The sequence below is a fragment of the Primulina eburnea genome, chromosome 3, assembly GCF_022965805.1.
Source record: "Primulina eburnea isolate SZY01 chromosome 3, ASM2296580v1, whole genome shotgun sequence".
Taxonomy (NCBI): domain Eukaryota; kingdom Viridiplantae; phylum Streptophyta; class Magnoliopsida; order Lamiales; family Gesneriaceae; genus Primulina; species Primulina eburnea.
The window spans coordinates 18,927,551-18,948,947 of NC_133103.1; the positions used below are offsets into that span (position 1 = coordinate 18,927,551).

Sequence of the window (21,397 nt, forward strand, 5' to 3'; positions counted from 1 at the left end):
GTGTACCACATTTTCCACATGAAGTGTACCACATTTTGTATGACATAGTACCACAATTTTGTGAGTAGAGAGTGAAACCAAAGAAATTTTATGATTGGGGATTTTTCAATAACTTCCCCTAAATTAAATTAACTACGTCAAAAAATAATGAAGGGGCGGACAAAACCCCGCAAAAGGCGGGCTCTCGAGGATTGTTTCACACGATTCATCGCGCGTACGATCACGCTCAGTGCTCGCATCGCTTACTACGCCTGGAGACCCTGATTGAGCGGCGAGTGGGGGGACAGCGCGTGGGACGAGGCTGTACTATTTTTTTAGTTATTATTGTTGGAACTGAAACGACAATGGTCTTTACAGAGGATTTTTACAGGCTGTTTAGCCCGGGAATCAGGAATCACCACTCTCAAATGACTATTGCCACTCTCCCTCCACTTACCTTGACCATATCATCCATGGATGCAAGCTAGAAAATAAACATAAATTTGGAAATACCATAATTGGGCTAAAGTTGTAAATCTATGATTTTAAAGAACTAATATAATTATCTATAAAATTTGTCAAAAATTACCATAATTGCTTTTATCTATATATATAATTCTATTCAGTTGGTAAGGTCACATATACGTAATAACATAATGTTTTTTTATTTAGATTTTTAATCATTTTCATCGTAAGGTATTGCTTCAGATTTTCCACCCAAATAAATAATTTACGACAATTGAAATAATTTTAATAAAAATTTATTTAAAAACTCTAATTTTAAGATAATTCATATATGGTTTATGTAGAGAGAACACATAAATCATTATAAAAAAGTCATCTATTGGACGTTGAATCGTTCTATGCACAAAAGGCAAAGTGTGAGTACTTAAAAAAATGATTTGATTTTGATTTTGATTTTGGAACTACAAAATATGGACTTAGGTGTCATTTCACAGTGTATCTGAGTTCTATGAGTCTTTTTGACTGGGTGTCAATGCAGAGAAGAGAGAGAGAGAGACATGATTGTAGAGGGCAAGAATGGTGTCAAAGCTTTTGCTTTTCAGTTCTCACTTTTGCTTTTTTAAAAAGCTTACAGCTTCTTCTTCCCTTCACATATTTGCTTGCACCAATCTTTTCTGTCTATATTATTATTATTATTATTACTATGACTTTTATTTGTCCATAGCTTAATTCTTGAAGAAAAGTGACGCGGGTCAAGGCAAGAATGTGAATATGTTCCATTGTTGCTTACTTCAGTATATTCTGTGAATTTTGTGGGAACTATTATCTGTTACCGTAGGTAAGATATTTTTTATTTTAAATCTGGTTTGATTTGTACTATAATTATTTCATGCATTAAATTCATCTGGGCTGCCAACCCTTCTCGTTTTCTACGTGAAAGTTCGGTTCCTTTTCATCCTTTTTTTTTCCTACCCATTTCTGCCTAACGAGTTTTTGAAGGAGAACGTGAGTTCTAGCCATCGTTTCTCACTGTAGCACCCTCTGCATTGTATGCCATAATGATTTGTCACTGTGAGTAAGATTTTGTTTTGTTTTTTTTTTTGGTCTTTCTCAATTATACAAGATTTTTTTGCATATAATTCATCTGTCCTGCCAAACGTTCTTGGTATCTCGAAAATTTAGGTCCTGTGATGAACCTCTAAAGATTCGATTTTCTCGGGAGTTTGGCTCTTTGTACTGCAATTTTGGGGACAGTGAGAGATCATTCTTGAGAGAATTATTTCTTTGGAAGAATTGGGACTTCTTCAGTTTTTTGTTTGGTGTTGGCAGTTCTTACAAAGCGTATTCTTGGCTTCTGCTCTAGCTGCTTGTTTTTGTGAGGGAAAACTATTTTTTTAATTCTTGATTTGGTGCTCAGGTCTACCTTTTCCCTGTTTGGCTTTGATTCCTTTATTTGTTCTGACTACTCTTTTTAGATTGTTGAAGACAGCTTATAGATATTTATTTATTTTAGCCATTATAACCGCATTTCAGCCAAATTCATTCAGATTGATTCCTTGTTTTCAATGTACGGTTAGTGTTGTTCCTTTAAAAGCAAGTAACTTGAGTTGGCTTTGGTGTTCTTTACGTGCATATTATCTTGATTGAATTTTGTTTTCTTTGAGATAAAACGACTCCACCCTCGACGTAACAGGACATAAACTCGGGCCAATGACGAAGGTTAGTCCTGAATTCGGCGATGAGGTGCCGGCAGTTTGGTCAGTGTCCGCTGATGTGAGCTTCAAGTCTAATCAGTTTCCTAAATACAAATTAGGACCTGATAATCATGTGTTAGAAGAGATCAAGGAGGACATTAAGGGTCCACCCCTGAAGGAGGTGGTTGTTCAGGAAACAAATCAGCTAAAGGAACAACATGAGCGTTTGTCTGTTCGTGACCTTGCCAGCAAATTCGATAAGAATTTGGCTGCTGCAGCTAAGTTGTCCGATGAGGTCCCCTAATTCCACTTTGCTTCTGCATTTAATTTCTTGGGCTATTGTAACATAAGGATTTTTTTTTTATCTTGAAACAGTGTGCTTTGGTTATATTTTTCTCAAAATTTTCTTATTAACTTCAACATTGATGACAAAAAATAAAAGTGATGGGATGAATGATGAAATCTATTGTGGAATTCAGGCTAAACTTAGGGAGGTAGCTTCTTTAGATGGACACGTGCTTCTGAAGAAGCTTAGGGATGCGTTGGAATATCTGAGAGGACGATTGGCTGGTCAGAACAAAGAAGACGTGGAAAAGGCTATTTCAATGGTCAGTTTATGGTGATTATGATGTTCTACGTAATTGAGATTCTTTGCTAATTATTCACGAATCTTTTATTCAGATTCCTGCTGCATTGGTGAGTTTGTTGTTAGATCTTGAATTATTCAGAACTTGTTTCAACCCTTGTATCATCACTCATCACTCGTAAAAGAGCGGCCAAAACCAACGATATATTAGTCAACCATTTCAAAGCCTCAAACTTGTATGTTTGTTTCCTCTTTTTCCTTGATGAGCTTGATTTGGAAGAAACACAAAAAATATTTTTGAAAATACTTTTGAAAGCTGCTTGAGTTGGTGGCTAACTGGCTATATAGAATTTACAATGGGGGATTGTTCATTGTTTCTACGATTGCCGAACGAGCGTTATAATCATACCTAAAAAGAAAATAGTGGAGTTCTTTCGCGTCGTATCCAAACAAGAAGGACTAAAAGATATTATTTTTATAGGTGGTTCTCTAGCAATTATTTGTTAGTTTTTAGTAATATGTATTGTGCACTTGGGATAATGTCTCCATATTTTTGTAGCTTTAATCTATATGCTAGGGGATTCTTACATTATAGTGCTCATATGTTAATGTTCCAGGTGGAGGCATTGGCCGTAAAATTAACCCAAAAAGAAGGAGAGCTAATTCAGGAGAAGTTTGAAGTGAAAAAGCTAGTGAACTTTCTGAAGCAGGTTGACATGCACAACATAAACTCTGTCATAGTTGCCACGTTTGTACTCAATTAATTAACACATTTTAGATTGATATCAGCAGAAGCTGCCACTTTCAGTATTTTCCTGCTACAAGTATCTAATCTTACCTTCTGAGTGTCCAACATATACACACTATCTTATTTGTATTTAGGATCTAATATTTTTGTGGTTATTTTTTTTTTGTCATCCTTTATGGATTTTGGATAGTGAAGTTGCTCTCTCTGCAGGCTTCTGAAGATGCTAAAAAGTTGGTCAACCAAGAGAAGTCCTTTGCTTGTGCCGAAATTGAGAGTGCTAGAGCAGTCGTGCGGAGGATCGGAGAAGCACTTGAGGAACAAGAGAGAAACCAAAGTTCAGGAAAACAGCAGGTAACATTGTGGTTTAGGACAATTTTATTTGCTTTTTTTATTGTCTTGTTGTGTTGAGTATTATGCTGTTTATCTTCAGATGTGAAACATTCATTTATGGCTATGTGGGGAATGTAATAAACTTAGAAAAATGCAGACGTGAAAAGCACAATGAAAACTATCAAATATTTCATTCTTTGCTGCATTTGGCTTGATTTATCTTAGTTTGTTTCTTGTAGAAATCAAATTGAACAAAATAACAGGTTTTCTTTCAGATAAACCTATCAATTTTTCTTTCCATAGACAACTGACCTTTGAGCAGCTTCAAGATATCTGCTCTATTTTCCCCTTGATTATCTTCACTGCAGATTCCATCTTTTTTTATGATATCTAGAGTTTCCAAACTTTCAGGAATTGGAGGGACTAATCGAAGAGGTTCAAGAAGCCAGAAGAATCAAAATAAAGCATCAGCCTATTAAAGTACGTTGAAATAGCCTTTTTGGTTTTACACAACGTTTATGTGGAACTATGTTCTTTTTTAGCCATTCATGATTTTTTTCAACATGAGTACTCCATGCTGACTCATTAATTCATGTTAGAAATGCCTAGATATGTCGGTTAATATAGTTGACATTTTTATCCTAGATTGAAGTTTACATGATCCCCGTCTTGTAGCTGAACTTTGTAGCATTTCTTGAATTTTTCTGATTTGATTATTCTGTTAAAGCATGCTTTGAATGCAACAGTATATGGCTTAAGCTACATTTGGCTAGTTCGTGCAATTTCTGATTTTCTAGTAGAGATTGGTAATGTTGGTTGTAATTACCAAAATAATATGATCATAAAAATCACTTTTAATCTTTCTTTTCCCTTTTCAGATGCCGTTAATGGTATATAGTTGATTTCTTTAATTTATGGATTACTTATACTGTGAGCAATCTCATAGTGTTATGCTATTTTTTAGTTGTATGCTTTGCACCATTCATTGTTTGATGGTTTTCTGTTCCCTATTATTTCATTCAGTTTATAATTACAAATTACTTGGTATTTGGAAGGTCATGGAGATGGAACATGAACTTCAAGAACTGAGACTTCAAATTAGAGAGAAATGTATAGTTTCAGTTAAACTTCAAAATGAGGTCTGGCATTTTCTTCCATCACCCTTTTGCAAATACTGTTGGATAACTCTATTGCTACAGTCTTGTCTTGTCTTGTCATAATTAAAATTTCTGTTTCAAGCTTCAATTTAGAATTACGTGTCTTTGTGCTTTACAGTTGCAAATGAGCAGGAAGGCCGAGGACAATTCAAACCAGTTATATGAGTTTAGTGGTTCTCAGTCATTATGTTCCATTTTGCGGATTCAGTCATGCTCAAACGAAGCAGCAGAGCCTGCAAAATGTTCAGTCCAATGGTATCGTTTGTCTTCACAATCCAGCCGCAGGGAACCTATTTTAGGTATCAATTCTTCATTTCCTCTTTGGCTTATGGTGCATTGTTTCTTTGATTTGTGGATTTGCTACTTCATATCAAGCCTGACGTGGACAACTAAATTCAATTACCTTTTTTGTTTCCTTATCCAATGCATAAAAAGTATAAGTTAGGTCCCACGAAAAACTAAAGTCTGAACATATTCAAGTAATGTTATTGTAGGATCGAGCACCTGCACTCTTTGTCTTTCAAGTTTTCATCAAAAGTTGAGAATGCAAAGAGACAGGCCACAATGTTTTCTTCACCCAAATTGTACTAATTACACGATCTTTTTAGGAGAATAATTTGTGTATAGTTTCTTTCATTTATGTTAGAACATCATCTATTCCCACTGCTAGGTGCGAAAAAGTGTGTTTATGCGCCGGAGCCTATTGATGTTGGTCGAGTTTTACAAGTGGATATAGTCTCAAATGACCAAAAGATCTGTCTTACAACAGATGGCCCTATCGATAAAGGTTCGTAAATGGTTAATGGATTTTGTTAAGAATTACGATTCCATCTTTACTTGGTTGATTTTCATGCTTATTTGCTGTCATAACTTTGACTATATACTAAATTTGAGAGGATAGGAAGGCTAATGAGGTTTCATTTTTATTTCTGCCCCTACAGCTGTAAACTTGGCAGGCTATGTAGAGACACTTTTGCGGAAACCAAACAATGATTTCAACGTACGCGACCTTAGAATCTATGCTTATTTAAATTGCATCTTCCAGTTTATGGAGCAATCTTGAACTTAGTTTATTGCCATACCGTGTGTAATAATTCTCGAAATATCTATTTTTGAGATGCTACTACTCTCCCGGTTTACAGGTTGTTATCTCTCAAATGAATGAACGGAATTATTCATCACAATCCGTGCACTTGTTTCACGTTGGTAAAACGAGAATAAAACTTGGTAGAGGATGGATCACCAAGGCCAGAGAATCATATTCAAAGTCGATGCAGGTATGAGGTATAGACAGTGGTAATCATACATCTGGTTCGAATATGCACCTGAAACTAACTGTGAACTGATTTACGATTTCCGATCATGTCACAATCCTAAGAAAAATAATCCAGGATTATAACCATCAATCTGGCATTAATCTCTTCGACGATAATCTTTTTCAGCTATGTGGGTTCAGAGGAGGAGGGAATTCTGCGGCCAAGTCACTGTTTTGGCAGGCTCGAAAAGGACAATCTTTTGTTGTCGTGTTCGAATCTGAGAACGAAAGAAATGGAGCCCTGATTCTTGCCAGAAAGTATGCTTCTGACTGCAATGTAAGTAGCTTCTTGTTTATCTATCTTTTTTACACTGAAACGATATAGCACCTCGCTTTCCCTATTATCAAATATGGATTCCATTAAATCAAGATTCTAAATGGTGATTTATTCACCAGGTGTCGCTTGCCGGTCCAGATGATGATGCACTGCTGTAAGGACCGAGATCTACTTACCTTTTGATTGATGTTAGACGACTCCGAGTGTGTATGTGTGTGTGCGCGTTTTATTCGAGTTTGATCAGTTCGGCACCCATTGCGAGGCATGGTTTTTGTGTTGCCTATTTCAGAGGTTGTAGTTTGTAACACCTTCTGCCCTTCATTCTAGTGTTAGTTCATTCTTGATGATGATTTGCAATTCGGAGCTCTCTCTTCATATTTACAATCATCTTTCTATCTTTTTATCTATGTGCTTTTGTTTTTCAAATATTAAATTAAAAGTAAGTTTTATAAATTTCTAAATAATATTATTCTAAATATAATATTTAAATATATATACGAAATTTAAATAAAATTGTTATAAACCTGTAAGCCAGTTTAAAGTTGAATTGGAGCTTGAGCTAAAAAAAATTTGCAGCACAATCAGTCGAACTCGAGTAAAGCAAACGAGCTTCTCTCTGCAATACCCTCTAATAATTATTTATATAGAAAGTTGGATTCGATTGTTAAATTATTTTATAAACTTATGATCAATATATTTCTTAAGATAAATGTAAGAGATATTTTATATTTAAATAAATATAAATAAAAAATATTATCTGGACTAAAATAATAAATATACTTGTCAAATCTTGACTTTCATTGCGATTGTTATAGATCATCTATAAATAAGAGTTGTTTAAACCGTGCACTTATTCAAAAATACATATTTCGTTTCTCGACGGTGAAGTAAGACCAAGCTCATGAGCTTATTATCCTAGGTTACAATTGCATAAATCTTTAGAAGATTCATGTTTTCAGTGCTCTCAATAGTCACCGGAGTAAGTCTCTTATGAGACGAGACGGTCTCACGAATCTTTAGTTGTGAGACGGGTCAACCCTACCGATAGTCACAATAAAAAGTAATATTCTTAGCATAAACAGTAGTATTTTCTTATGGATGACCCAAATAAGAGATCTGTCTCGCAAAATACGATCCGTAAAACCGTCTCACATAAGTTTTTGCCTGGTCACCGTCTCAAATTTAATATCTTGATGTTAGGATTTGCTCTTGTTTATATATCCGCATATCAAGATCGTATTTAATTATGTGATTGTATATATCCGCATATCAAGATCGTATTTAAATCATTATTATGTGATTGTATATCTAATCATTGATATCAGTGCAGTTTTTGCTTCCGTTTTAATATATTTGAGATATTCGACGAAGGCGAAATTATGAAATTTTATATGTTCATTTTTAAATCATTTTCGAAATAATAAAAACAAAAATCACAAAATGAAAATCTGAGAGATTGAAAATCGAAGCAAAAACCATAGGTTGAATTATGTCCAATGTACAAAATCCTACTCCTACAATTGAGGTTACTGGTCGGAATCTCGTGTCAGGGCGACCATCGGCACCGTTGGGTGGGAGATGAAGTCGACATAATAGCCAGAAAATCGCACACGATTTCTTAACCTTCTTACAAAAGCTACCTAAATTTCGTAAAATTTGGAGAATTTTGGATGATTACTTTAGAAAATTCTAAAAATTGATTTTAGAAATATTGGCTTCCAAATGATGAATAGTGGAGATATTTTAGGTCAAAATTATGTGTAATTAATTATTATTTAGCTAGTATGAAGTTTTTACTATTTTGATTATATTTTTTCTTTTATAATCATGCATAAAAATAAAATTTAACAATTGTCATATTGAGATTTACATGTTATTCATATTTAATTATTATTTTGTTTTCTATAATTTTATATGGACAAATCAAGCTTAAATGTGAATTGTAAAGTTAACAAGTAAATAAAACATTTGACTTGTAAAGATCTACATTGTGTATAATTATGTTGGATAATAATTATGAGGTGCAATATGAAATCATGGTAACAGGGAATTCTTCTTAGATCAGTTTAAATTATCTTGATTTTCCATTAGTATTCTTGGGAAATACTGTTGATCTGTCTAGGAAGTTAGGTCTTTAAATAGGTATTAGTCATGTCTATCTTTCTTGTGAGCATTATTGAAAAATGTTGATTGTTTTATCAAATAATTATTATATAAAAAATTAATTAAACCCAAAATTATGTCAAGCGAACTGTGTAAATTTGAATAATTAAGGTTTAGTCACAACACCTTTAACTATGCAAAATTATACATTAATAAATTATTAAAAGCATAAATATTAATACTTTGTGATTCAATGTTTTAGTATTCATATAATTTAATTTATTAAAGAATAGCCAGGAATCTTTAATTGAATTAAATTTATACATTAATTTTTTAGTCACGTTTAATTAGAACGTACATAAATTATATATAAATAAATAAATTTTAGAATTTTTCATCATTTTATTATATTTGGTTAATTTCGATAAAATATTTGGTAATGAATAATTTATAAAAGATAATATGTTATTCATGCATACATGATTCAATGTTCCAGTGATTAAAAAGGTCTCAATATTTTCAATTGAATTAAAATTATACATAAATTTGTTGAATCTCATTTGGTCATACGATATATAAATTGTGATTAATTATGTTTGGACGATGAAATTTATCCCACATGTAGTTTTATCATGTTAAATGTAATAAATTAGGATATGGTATTGAATTATTTTTTAAATTTACCCTCAAAGATTAATAATGGAATATAACTCAATAGTTATATCATTAAGTTTTATGAATCTTATTGAATTAAAAAATCAAAACACATGCAATTTTATGTTGGTGATTCATATTTATAGCATAATTTACACAGTTAAAACATGAAATGTGGTTTATTGGTTCATTTGATAACATTAACATGTATTTTATTTATTTATTTTGTGTTGTATTGTCCTGTTAATTACTTTAATTTGACATTATTTGTCAAATTCTCGAGATTCATGATTATAATCATAAGGTGCGGATGAGGAAGATTATTCTTTATTTGGGCTTAATGAAGAGTGTGTCTCATGTGAGACCGCTTCACAGATATTAATATGTGAGACGGGTCAACCCTACTCATATTCACAATAAAAAGTAATATTTTTAGCATGAAAAATAATACTTTGTCATGGATGACCCAAATAAGATATCCGTCTCACAAATACGACCCGTGAGACCGTCTCATACAAATTTTTGCCTTTAATGAACACTATTTTACTATTAGGAAAGATGAATCACCTGTCATTACTGAAATCAGCTATTCATATGACTATCATTATGAATAGTGCGACTCAAATAGTTTCAGAAATATCAACATGTCATTTCTAATGGGATAAGTGGTTCAATCGAACAATATTATAATGTTCATACTGTTTAGTTCAATAATTATCTCTGTTTGGTAGAGCGATCGAATCGTGGTGTCACGCCCCGAGACCGGGGTTAGTCGACACCGGCGTTGTTTATCAATCACACAATTAAAAACAACCAGCCTCGTAGCACAGTATAAACCAAAAACCAGTTTATTTCATAATTTCTCAAAAAAACAACTGTCTTTACAACTGAATTAAAATAAATCTGCGGAAGCGTCTAACATAAAATTGAAAGTACTAAAATTCCAAAAAAATAACGTAACTAAACTAAATCGCAAAATTCACCATCCCAAAAATTGTTCATATTCTTCTTCTTCAACCTGTTCTTCAGATTTATCTGGGGAAGATTGTAAGGGGTGAGTATTTTGGGAAATACTCAGCAAGTGGGGGAATTTGAATACCACAAAACATTTTATAACAATTTTGAATCATAACATAGCATGCTTTTCATAATCGTAACATCATATTCATAACATAATAACACTGCGATTTTTCACCTTTCATGGTTTACTGACGTCAGTCCCTAAGTTTTGATCCTCTAAGGGGGCGAGGCCGTAAAACAGTTCTATCCCACTGTTAGGGGCCATATGTTGGAATTCCACCCATTTTCAGGGAATTCTCACAGTGTCAATAAAAAACGTACCAACTTTCGTAAAAACGTATAGACAAAACGACGGTACTCGACCACATTTTTAAACCAAAAACCGAAAATTTAATATGCATAAAACCGAAATTTAAAACAGCCCACTTACCTTAAATTCTTGAAAAAACTAGGTTTCTTCGAAATTCCTACTTCCCTGGCTGGACGGCGGCAGCGCTTCGCTGTGCTCGAAAACTCCTAAGGGGACTAGGGGGAGATTCTCGAAAATTTGGTGTGCAATGTGGTGTGATTTTTGAGTCATAGGGCCCTCCTATTTATAGGGGTTGGCTGCTATCGGGATCGAGTGATATCGCGTTGAAATCTGACTTAAATCTTTTATCTCAAATTGTAATATATCTATCCGTGATTTGTTTGAAATTTAAATCTTTTATCCCATACAAATTTCGAAATGTGATAATAATCTGATATGGTCCCGATTGTACAGAATCCCGGGTTTTACATCCCTCCCTCCTTATGGGAAGTTTCGTCCTCGAAACTTGGATTGACTTGGTTTATGAAGAGGTACGGGTATTGGTCTCTCATCCTTTCTTCTAGCTCCCACGTGGCTTCTCTTTCAGTGTGGTTATTCGAAAGGTTCAGCTAGTGATTCGACTTAAGTCCTAGTTTCTTAAAAACTCTCTTAGATACCAAGGAATGCGTAGCACCACAATCAAATAACGCATAAGCAGGCACTTTTTGAATTATGATGGTACCTGAAATGATTTCATTGGCGTCGTCGGCCTCTTCTTGAGTCATAGCAAAGACCCTGGCATTAGGCTTGCCTTCCTTTGGCTTGTTGGGGTTAGCTCTTGTATTTGGTCCAGTTCCCTTGTTGGGCCCGGCGGCTTGGTTGGCGGCAGTAGGACATTCGGCAATTCGGTGTCCCACTTTCCCACATTCGAAGCATACTCCACTATTTCTTCGGCATTCTCCCAGGTGTCGTAAGTGACAAGTTGGGCAAGGCTTAATATCTTGGTAACTTGAGTTAGGCGAAGGCTCTCTAGACGGTCCACCGGACTGGTTAGGCTTCTTGAAAGTCTGACCGTCGAGCGAAGATTGACTACTCATAGGCCTTTTGTTTTTAAATTCCTTCTCCTTGTGCTGGATGTCCGTTTCAGCTCGGATCGCTGCGCCCATCAGGTCTGAAAAATTCGCAGGCTGGTAGACTGCTAGAGCTGATTTGATCCTGCTGTTCAACCCCTTCTTAAAGCGGTGCAATTTCAGAACTTCATCTGCCATGATTGCTGGAGCATAAGATCCGAGGGCATTAAACTGAGAGGTGTACTCTACCACTGACATATCTGGGACTTGAGTAAGATTTTCAAACTCACTCAACTTCTGCAATCTGACTTTCGCCGGATAGTACTGTCTCAGAAAAGTTTCTCGGAAGTTCTGCCATGTGACTGGTCCTGTGGCGGTTATGGCTGGTGAGACTGCTTCCCACCATTTAGCTGCTCTGTCTTCCAGGAAAGGCACGATCACATCAACTTTGAGTGCCTTTGGAACTTCCAATAGCCTCAACTGAGTCTCGACACTCTTTAGCCAGCTCTGGCCAACTTCAGGATCGGTGTCCCCTCTGAATATCGCACACCTGTTCTTACGAAGGGACTCGTAATGAAATTTGACTCCATTCGGTGGTGGAGGTGGTGGGGGCTGATTGACGTTCTGATTTCCCAATCCTTGCAGTGTTGTCGCCACAATAGTGGCTATGGCCATAAGATCAGCTCGGCTTAGATTAACTGCAGGCGGTGGTCCATTCTCATGTCGATTCTCCTGCCTCTCTTCGTGATTAGCATAACGCGGGTTGCGGTTTTGCCTTGGAGGTCTGCCGGCCATTTCCTACAATCGCAAGTTCTAAGAATTTGTACGAGTAGGTTCATGTAATAAATTGCGCAGAAGTAAATTGAAATCAATGGAACAAATAAAATATTTTATTGATTTCTTAAACAGGAAAATAAATTAGCATGACCAATCTGAATTAAAAGTATTTGACCAATCTAATGAAATGAATGTACTGAATAGAAAAACGTAGCGACAATGGAAATTAACTACTAAGAATGGTTCACTAAAACACTCTAATCCGATATCTCTTCATTTCCTGAAAACAAAAAAAGAAATGCTCAGAATATCACAAATAGGACAAAATAAAATATCAAGAACTAATAGAGCAGGGTATCGAAATATATGTATATTTCCGAAAATTTCCGAAAATAGAAAATGTTGGCGGGTTGACTCGTTGACTCGGCCGAGTTGACTCGCCGGGTTGAATCGCCGGAGTATGGTCGGAGCAGAAGCGTATGACGGCGACGGCGTAAGGGTCACGGAACCGGTGACGTCACAGAAAGAACCGGTCGGAACACTACCTAATTTGGCCGGAAACTCGCGCAACTCGGTTAATTCAATGAAATTAGGCGTTTCCGATTGGTTGATCCTATTGCAAACCTAAGTCTTGGGAAAAGTTACCCATGGATAGTAGATGGTTTGGGTAATATTAATTGAAAATCGGAGTAGGATTGGTAGGGTAATTGGACAAAATAAATTTCGTGTTAGGGTTCATACGCCAAATCCGTAGATCTGAAATTCCCGTTGTATCCGAACTCGAAATATGCAATTGGTTGAGGGCTTTCGTTTGCCTTGTCGAGGCGGTTCTGGGAATGGTCTTCGATCGAAGAAAGAGTACCGGAGGCGGCCGGAATCGGCGAAGAATGCGGCGGCGTGCGCGGGCGCTGTTCGTCGGATAATACCTGTCGCATCGGAACGTAAAATCTGAAATTGTTTGAGGGCTTTTGTTGGGTTCGTCGAGACGATTCTGGAACTGGCCGCCGATCGATGAAAGGGTACCGGAAGCGGGCGGAATCGGCGGAAAACGCGGCGGCGAGCGTAGGGGCTGTTTGGCCGAAAATTCCCGAATTTTTTTTTTTCGAAATTCGATTTTTTTTTTTTGAAACTCGATTTTTCCCACTCGGATTATGAACCTGGCTCTGATACCACTAAAATGTCACGCCCCGAGACCGGGGTTAGTCGACACCGGCGTTGTTTATCAATCACACAATTAAAAACAACCAGCCTCGTAGCACAGTATAAACCAAAAACCAGTTTATTTCATAATTTCTCAAAAAAACAACTGTCTTTACAACTGAATTAAAATAAATCTGCGGAAGCGTCTAACATAAAATTGAAAGTACTAAAATTCCAAAAAAATAACGTAACTAAACTAAATCGCAAAATTCACCATCCCCAAAATTGTTCAGATTCTTCTTCTTCAACCTGTTCTTCAGATTTATCTGGGGAAGATTGTAAGGGGTGAGTATTTTGAGAAATACTCAGCAAGTGGGAGAATTTGAATACCACAAAACATTTTATAACAATTTCGAATCATAACATAGCATGCTTTTCATAATCGTAACATCATATTCATAACATAATAACACTGCGATTTTTCACCTTTCATGGTTTACTGACGTCAGTCCCTAAGTTTTGATCCTCTAAGGGGGCGAGGCCGTAAAACAGTTCTATCCCACTGTTAGGGCCATATGTTGGAATTCCACCCATTTTCAGGGAATTCTCACAGTGTCAATAAAAAACGTACCAACTTTCGTAAAAACGTATAGACAAAACGACGGTACTCGACCACATTTTTAAACCAAAAACCGAAAATTTAATATGCATAAAACCGAAATTTAAAACAGCCCACTTACCTTAAATTCTTGAAAAAAACTAGGTTTCTTCGAAATTCCTACTTCCCTGGCTGGACGGCGACAGCGCTTCGCTGTGCTCGAAAACTCCTAAGGGGACTAGGGGGAGATTCTCGAAAATTTGGTGTGGCAATGTGGTGTGATTTTTGAGTCATAGGGCCCTCCTATTTATAGGGGTTGGCTGCTATCGGGATCGAGTGATATCGCGTTGAAATCTGACTTAATCTTTTATCTCAAATCGTGATATATCTATCCGTGATTTGTTTGAAATTTAAATCTTTTATCCCATACAAATTTCGAAATGTGATAATAATATGATATGGTCCCGATTGTACAGAATCCCGGGTTTTACACTGTGGTGCTTGAGCTGCTGTGCGGTTTAAAAGATTTGAGTTGCACCATTACCACCAGCTATAGCTTTTGGTAAAGCGGCAAGCACTCGATCCTACAATTGGTATCAGAGCCAGGGTCACGGGTTCGATTCCCATTGATTGCAAGGAATCCAATTATTGGTAGGGAGATTGTTGGGTGCAATAATTATCCCTACTTGGTAGAGCGATCGAACCGTGGTGCTTGAGCTGCTGTGCGGTTTGAAAGATTTGAGTTGCACCATTACCACAAGCTATAGCTTTTGGTAAAGTGGCAAGCGCTCGGTCCTACACATACAATCATAATTAACTTAATTATATAGGTTTCATTTATAAAACTCACCAATATTCGAGTTCACGACCGTGTCATGCACGTGAGGAGGTATAACAACTCAGTTTAATATTAATGAGGTTGAGATATTTCTAGTTAAGAATATTTTAAACACTCTTGCTCAATATTATGACCCATTTAAGATCTTCTAAAACACACATAAAATTAAATTGTCAATAAATGAGTTTTCAACCATATGTGGTCAAGAAGATGGTGGATTGTTATGGAGGAGAGATAATGTATGAACATTACTACTCAACTCGCATTAGTTATAATCCAATATGGTCAATACTAATCATAATATTTGGATTGATTCTGATTCTATGGCCCATGCTATCAATATCGCGGAAGGATTACAAGACCCAAAGAAGCTATTAGGAAATGTGATGAAGTATCATTGGAAAGTGTTAATGCAACATTAAGAAGATCTAGTAGAATTAAGAAATCAATAATTTCAAGTGATTATAATTGTGTATCTCGAATCTGGGTATTTTTTTTTTTTGTAATCGAAAATGATCCAAAGATTTTTGTTTTTTTTGCAAATAATTGAGCAATAAGAAATCTAATTTGTGGTACAATGCTATGAATGAAAAGGAATTCAATATAAAATAAAGGAGTCTAAAAGTTGATTCAGTCATTATTTTTTGTAGATAATTCTTTAAGACAAATAAAATATCATTATACAACATTGAACAACATAATATTGGAATCGTTGCTATATGAAATTATCTCAAAGGAATATGATTAACTACATAGATATATTTTCTCATGTATTTAAGAAAATTTTCTTCATACATTCGTGACATTAATAACTTATTTGATTTAGATTCACATTGTATGGATGTGAAAACATTATTGCTCAATAAGGTTATCTGAAATAATATTAAAAATTCTCTCTAGAGACATTTAGTATGAAGAGTGAGAAAACTATATATGTTGAAACAAGTTTAACATTAGTTATATTTAAGGTTTCACAATGTTGTCTATTCATTGAGTTTTCGTAATTCCCAAGAATTATAGAAGTGATAAACCAAGATTATCAATCTTCTTTAATGTGAGACTCGGAAGATATGAGAATGCATGACATGCAATGAGGGAAGAAAGGATATGAGAAAATAGGGTTTGCAAGACCGCACCCGCAGTCTAGGAAGCACCACACCCGCGGTGCATGGACAGAAAGTTGAAGCATTTTTACAGTAGCCACACCGCACCCACGGTGCTAGAAGGACCGCACCCGCGGTGCAGCTACAGTGGGGTGACCGCACCCGCGGTAAGAACAAGACCGCACCCGCGGTCGTTGGATTTTAGAAAATGAAAAGCTGCCGAAGCTTGAGCGCACCCGCGCTGCTGAACACACCGCACCCGCGGTCATGCGTGTAGCCTGAAAAATAAGCCACGTTTCCTGGTGTTGCGTGCAGTATATATATATATGAATGACACGTAAATTTCTCAGAAATTCAGATAAGGGTCGAGGCTTTGAGAGAAAAATCCTTACGCCTTTTAGACTTGCGATTGTGAAAGATCCGTCCATCAGAATTCAAAGTCGAACGCAGTACCGTGTTTCTCTTGACTCAAGCTACACAAGGACGTAAGTTTTGTTACGTTTTGAGATGTTTTGAAAATATGATGTTGCTAGAATCGAATATGATTCATATATGGTGTTTCTACTACCGTAGACATTGTAGAATTGAAGTCAGATTAAAGAACAGACTGTTTCTGTAATTGTTATGATTTTTAAAAGATATTGACGGAGATTCGATATCAGATTTGTGTTATCGTTGAGATTATGAGTTATATCAGTATTGATTATGAGTTCTAGTATTATATCTGTGATGTTGAGATTGACGGGGTTATTCAGATTGTATTGTTATGTCGTCGAAACATCAGTAGACTGACATCTGATCAAATTTGATATTGATTGAGATTGCATTGTTATGTCATTTATATTGATATGCTGTCAAGATATCAGTTGAGTTAGATTGATTAGATTCAGATATGATTTTGATTATATTGTTATGTCAATGATATGAATTGAATTGTGTCTTGTTCAGATATTGATCAGATTATGTACTGAGTTGAGTATTGATCAGAACATATTGTGTATTGAGTTATTCACTGATACAGCGTATTCGATATTGTCATTTCAGATTTGATATGGACAGATTTGAATACAGGTCATCGTCTTCGTCAGACCAGGAAGACAAAGGTATAATTCATGTGATATTCGGGAAGACACAACTCAATTGAGATCCCATTTGAGTTTCCCAACAAAATCACATACTAGAATTATTGTTGTTTATTTTATGATATGATTATGATGTGTTTATAGATGATATATTCATATCTTTTGAAATGAGCATGCTTTGTTTACAGATTGTTATTCATTGCATTTAAGATAGGGAGTCTTGACAGAACAGTCAAACTTCTAGACGTTCGGTGATATCACAGCTTAGGGGAAGATCAGTCTCCTATTGTAGATGTGGATACAGATCAGGCCGAAGTCTAGGAATAAGACGTACAGTCACCCCGATTGGGAGGGTAGGTGATAGATCGTCTTATTCACACCGGGATCCCTAGAGTTATAGTTGAGTCGAGTCTAGACATGATTTGACTAGAACTGCATGCGTTTATGGATGTGGTTTCATAGACTATGAAACCCATTTTTATTGCTTTCAGTCATGATAGCATGTTTTCATGATTTGATTTGAGTAGCATGTTTAGCTGATTTGAGTTGCATGCTTATTTTGATTTAATTTCATAGATTATGAAATCTATTGTTTTTAATTTTATTCATGATAGAATGTTTCATGATTCACTTTGTGTATATGCATGTTTACCATGTTTTATACTGAGATTTATTCTCACCGGAGTATCCGGCTGTTGTCTTGTTTTGTATGTGTGCATGACAACAGTGGGACAAGATCGGGGTCAAGAAAATGATGAGAGAAGACGAGAATAGCGTGGTGATTCCGGACTTATTGTAAACTTGGTTTAATACTTGAATTTAGTAGTTAAACCTTAGACTAATTTGATCTAGAAACATGATGTACAAGATTTGTATTATTATACTGGTTTATATAATACATTGATTCTATTACCTTCCGCATTTTAAAAGAGAAATTTTAGACCCTGTTTTATCTTAATTGATAATTAAATTCCAAAGATGATTAAGAAGATGACTAGCGTCCAGGATCCCCACAACAGGTGTCATCAGAGCGATAGATCCTTTAGATTGAGATTGTCAGAGATGATATATCCTTTAGACTGAGATAGATTGAGATAGAAGAGAATGAGCGGGGTAGATTGAATTTTCTTTCCTTGCATGTGATTGCTAGCATGAGAATTATGTTAATGTTGACTTACATTGTGTGTGCTAGCATGATTTATTGCTTTCCCTATTACATGTTGTTTGTTATCCGAGTTGACTGCAGCATGTAATTACCAAGTACTGAATCAGAGGTATATGATCATAAGGGGGCTGAGACAGATTATATAGATTGTGTATTAATTTGTTTGATATTCAGATATACCGCCTCGGAGAATTCAAAGAGAGAATAGTACTTCGTCTGAACAGATAGATGCATCAAAAACTCAGATAGAAGTAAAGCTGGTAGAATTTCAGTTATTCCAGCCGCCGATTCTGAGTGGTTTCGAGACATCCGAAGAGTGTCAGAACTGGTTTGATGATATAGACATATTATTTGATTTACTTGAGTGTACAGATGAACAGAGAGTTAAATTGGTATTCCACCAGTTACGAGAGGCTGCCAGAAGTTGGTGGATTACAATCAAAAGAGTATTAGCACAACGTGGTACTGTGATCACGTGGGAAGTCTTCAGAATTGAATTCTATCAAAGATTTTTCTCCGTTTCCTACCAGGAGGACAAAAGAGCAGAATTTGAGAATTTAAGACAAGGCCCATTGAATATTGATGAATATACCGCCAAATTCTCAACTTTACTGCGTTTTGTTCCTCATTTAGCTGGAAATGATGAAGATATAGTAAATCAGTTCATCAGAGGGTTGAATTCGGAGGTAGTTGCATTAATGAATCTGCAGCGACCTTATAATTTTGCTGATATCTTGTGTAGAGCGAAGAGAGCTGAGGCGAGTCTGATTAGACAGCTAGGGAGGTTGTGTGTGAAGCAACCCCAGACACAGCAATCCTCTCTCAGATTTGATCGCGGCAGTACGAGTGGGAAGCAAGATTTGCTGAAAGATCGAAAGAAGCCATTCAAGAAGTTGGGGAGTGGTTCCTCTAGCTCAAGTGGTTCCAGTCCAAGTCATACTAAAGTCTATTGCAGGATTTGCGGAGGGAGACATTCCTCAGAGCAATGCCAAGGAGTGCTTGGTAGATGCAATATTTGTAGACAGCTGGACATTTTGCAAGAGTCTGTCCACAAAGAGGTTCCCGCAGATTTCAGGGAGCTGGACCATCTGGTGGGAGTGACCGAGGAACAGACCCAAGAAGCACTTGATGATATAGTGACATGTATTATTCTTTTATGATTAGATTGTATATGTATTGATATATACTAATGCATTCCCTACGATGATCTTTGATTGAATTGCATTGATATATGTGGTACCTGTTGGGCCTGTGTTTACTGTAGTATTGATACCCTTGCCTTGTGAGAAAGAAAGATTGATCTCAGAGATTTCTGTGACATATTGTATACTACAGTAAGATGAAACTGAGATTGAGTTAGATTTTGACGTACTTGTGTTTCCTGATTTGACCGCATTATTGATGTTAATATGCTGAACAAGTACAAAACTATTATAGATTCCTTTCAGAAGAGTACAAGATTCAGATCAGATATGGTTGATGACTAGAGATGTCACAGTAATTATTCTAGATTTGGAATTCATGTGATATTTAGATTGTCTATGACTCGATTTTTACAGAAAGGAACAGATGGTATCTTTATGTATTCAGTAGATGTACTGAAATCGAGCCTAACATTGGCAGATTTGCCAATGATATGCGAATTGGTTGATGTTTTCAGATAAGATTTTAGATTTGCTTTATATCAGAAAGATAGATTTCAGAATTGAATTTAGATCAGATACTGATTGTTGTTTAGAATTCAGTATAGAATAACATTGAATGTACAGAATGATACAGAATGAATCGAAAGAATTGAAAGATCAGTAGAAGAGTACCGACACATCTGATTTAGTGTTGCTCTTTGGCGTGTTTCAGTATCTTCAGAGATGTTCTGATGATTCTATGCCTGTTATATCTATAAGATCTTGATATAATTGCAGCATTTGATTGATCGAATCGAATATTTGAAGAGTGTATTGAATATTCTGAGAACTGTGATGATTGTATACAGAAATTATTCAGATAAGAATCCTGCTTGAAACAGATTGTATTCATAGTATGCGATATCTGAAGTTAGTATACCGATTGATTTAGACACAGTGAGATTGTGATCATGGGCTGATAATGATACCGATATCAGAAAGTTCAGAAATGTCAGAAATGTATTTTGTCTGTTTTGGCAGATTATTTTATTCGACTGTTGCTTTATATCTGCTGAATATTATTATTGTTCTAAATCAGTAGTTGAGACATCTTATATTGTTTTGGGGAGCATATTTGATTTGCAGATGAGATATAACAGTTGATCAGAATGACATAAAGATATTTACCAGAAATCCTTGTTTTATGAGTTCAATGAACTCACTAGATCTGTATAGGATATTGATATTTTGTCTTTGATTTGATATTACTTTTATTTTGAATCAGTGTTTGATACAGATTATTGTAACCGTTGAGATTATATACAGTTCAAACCGAATCAGAGCTGAATTCGAGAATTACAGCAGTTCAGAAATGTGATCAGATGTTCATAAATTGAATGTGATAATCAGAGCAGAACATCGAGCAGAGTAGCAGATATGTGATTTGTACCGTATAAGAATGATTATCCTTGTGATATCAGAATGTTTCAGAATTGTCGACAGAATTTGATATCGACAGTCAGAACAGAATACCAGGTAGGTATTTCTTCTTTAATTTATGTTATTAACTGATTTGTTTATGTCAGTAGTTCGGATCTGAAATCACAGATAGGGTCAGAAGTGCACCGTAGTGGATTCAGTTTTCATTCTGATGATTGAAAATGTATGATATTCGGATAGACAGTTTTGATATAGACAGATTAAATCGGTTATGGCAGAATTTATGCTGAAATGTTGGCAGAATTTGTACGGAAATGTTTGAATCGCCAATAAATGAAGACAGAAAGATAAAGATCAGAAGATTTATTACAGAATTTGTATATTTTTAACTAGACATGGGAAGTATATTTCGATGAATTTCGTAATGAGATCACTATAATACT

At 35.6% G+C, this 21,397-nt stretch overlaps 2 protein-coding genes across 6 annotated transcripts; one reads left to right on the top strand and one right to left on the bottom strand.

The window, feature by feature from the left end:
* The first annotated feature begins 999 nt into the window (after positions 1–999).
* On the top strand, positions 1,000–6,937 carry LOC140827192 (stomatal closure-related actin-binding protein 3-like). Of its 5 annotated transcripts, none has more exons than XM_073189812.1 (14): positions 1,289–1,515; positions 1,627–2,016; positions 2,138–2,433; positions 2,618–2,746; positions 3,342–3,434; positions 3,683–3,823; positions 4,214–4,282; positions 4,858–4,941; positions 5,078–5,258; positions 5,606–5,746; positions 5,901–5,959; positions 6,102–6,236; positions 6,402–6,551; positions 6,671–6,935. In XM_073189812.1, the coding sequence occupies exons 2-14, from the start codon at positions 2,010–2,012 to the stop codon at positions 6,707–6,709; spliced, it is 1,524 nt and encodes a 507-aa protein (XP_073045913.1). In that variant the 5' UTR covers positions 1,289–1,515; positions 1,627–2,009; the 3' UTR covers positions 6,710–6,935. The 5 variants fall into 5 exon arrangements, with proteins under 5 accessions (XP_073045916.1, XP_073045913.1, XP_073045914.1 ...); XM_073189813.1 differs by having other exon boundaries at positions 5,630–5,746; positions 6,671–6,934; XM_073189815.1 differs by lacking the exons at positions 1,289–1,515; positions 1,627–2,016 and adding an exon at positions 1,000–1,282.
* A 4,309-nt stretch (positions 6,938–11,246) lies between these two features.
* LOC140827002 (uncharacterized) lies at positions 11,247–12,482 on the bottom strand. Its single transcript, XM_073189571.1, has one exon. It carries the CDS (start codon positions 12,480–12,482, stop codon positions 11,247–11,249), a length of 1,236 nt encoding a protein of 411 aa, XP_073045672.1.
* Positions 12,483–21,397: the final 8,915 nt, after the last annotated feature.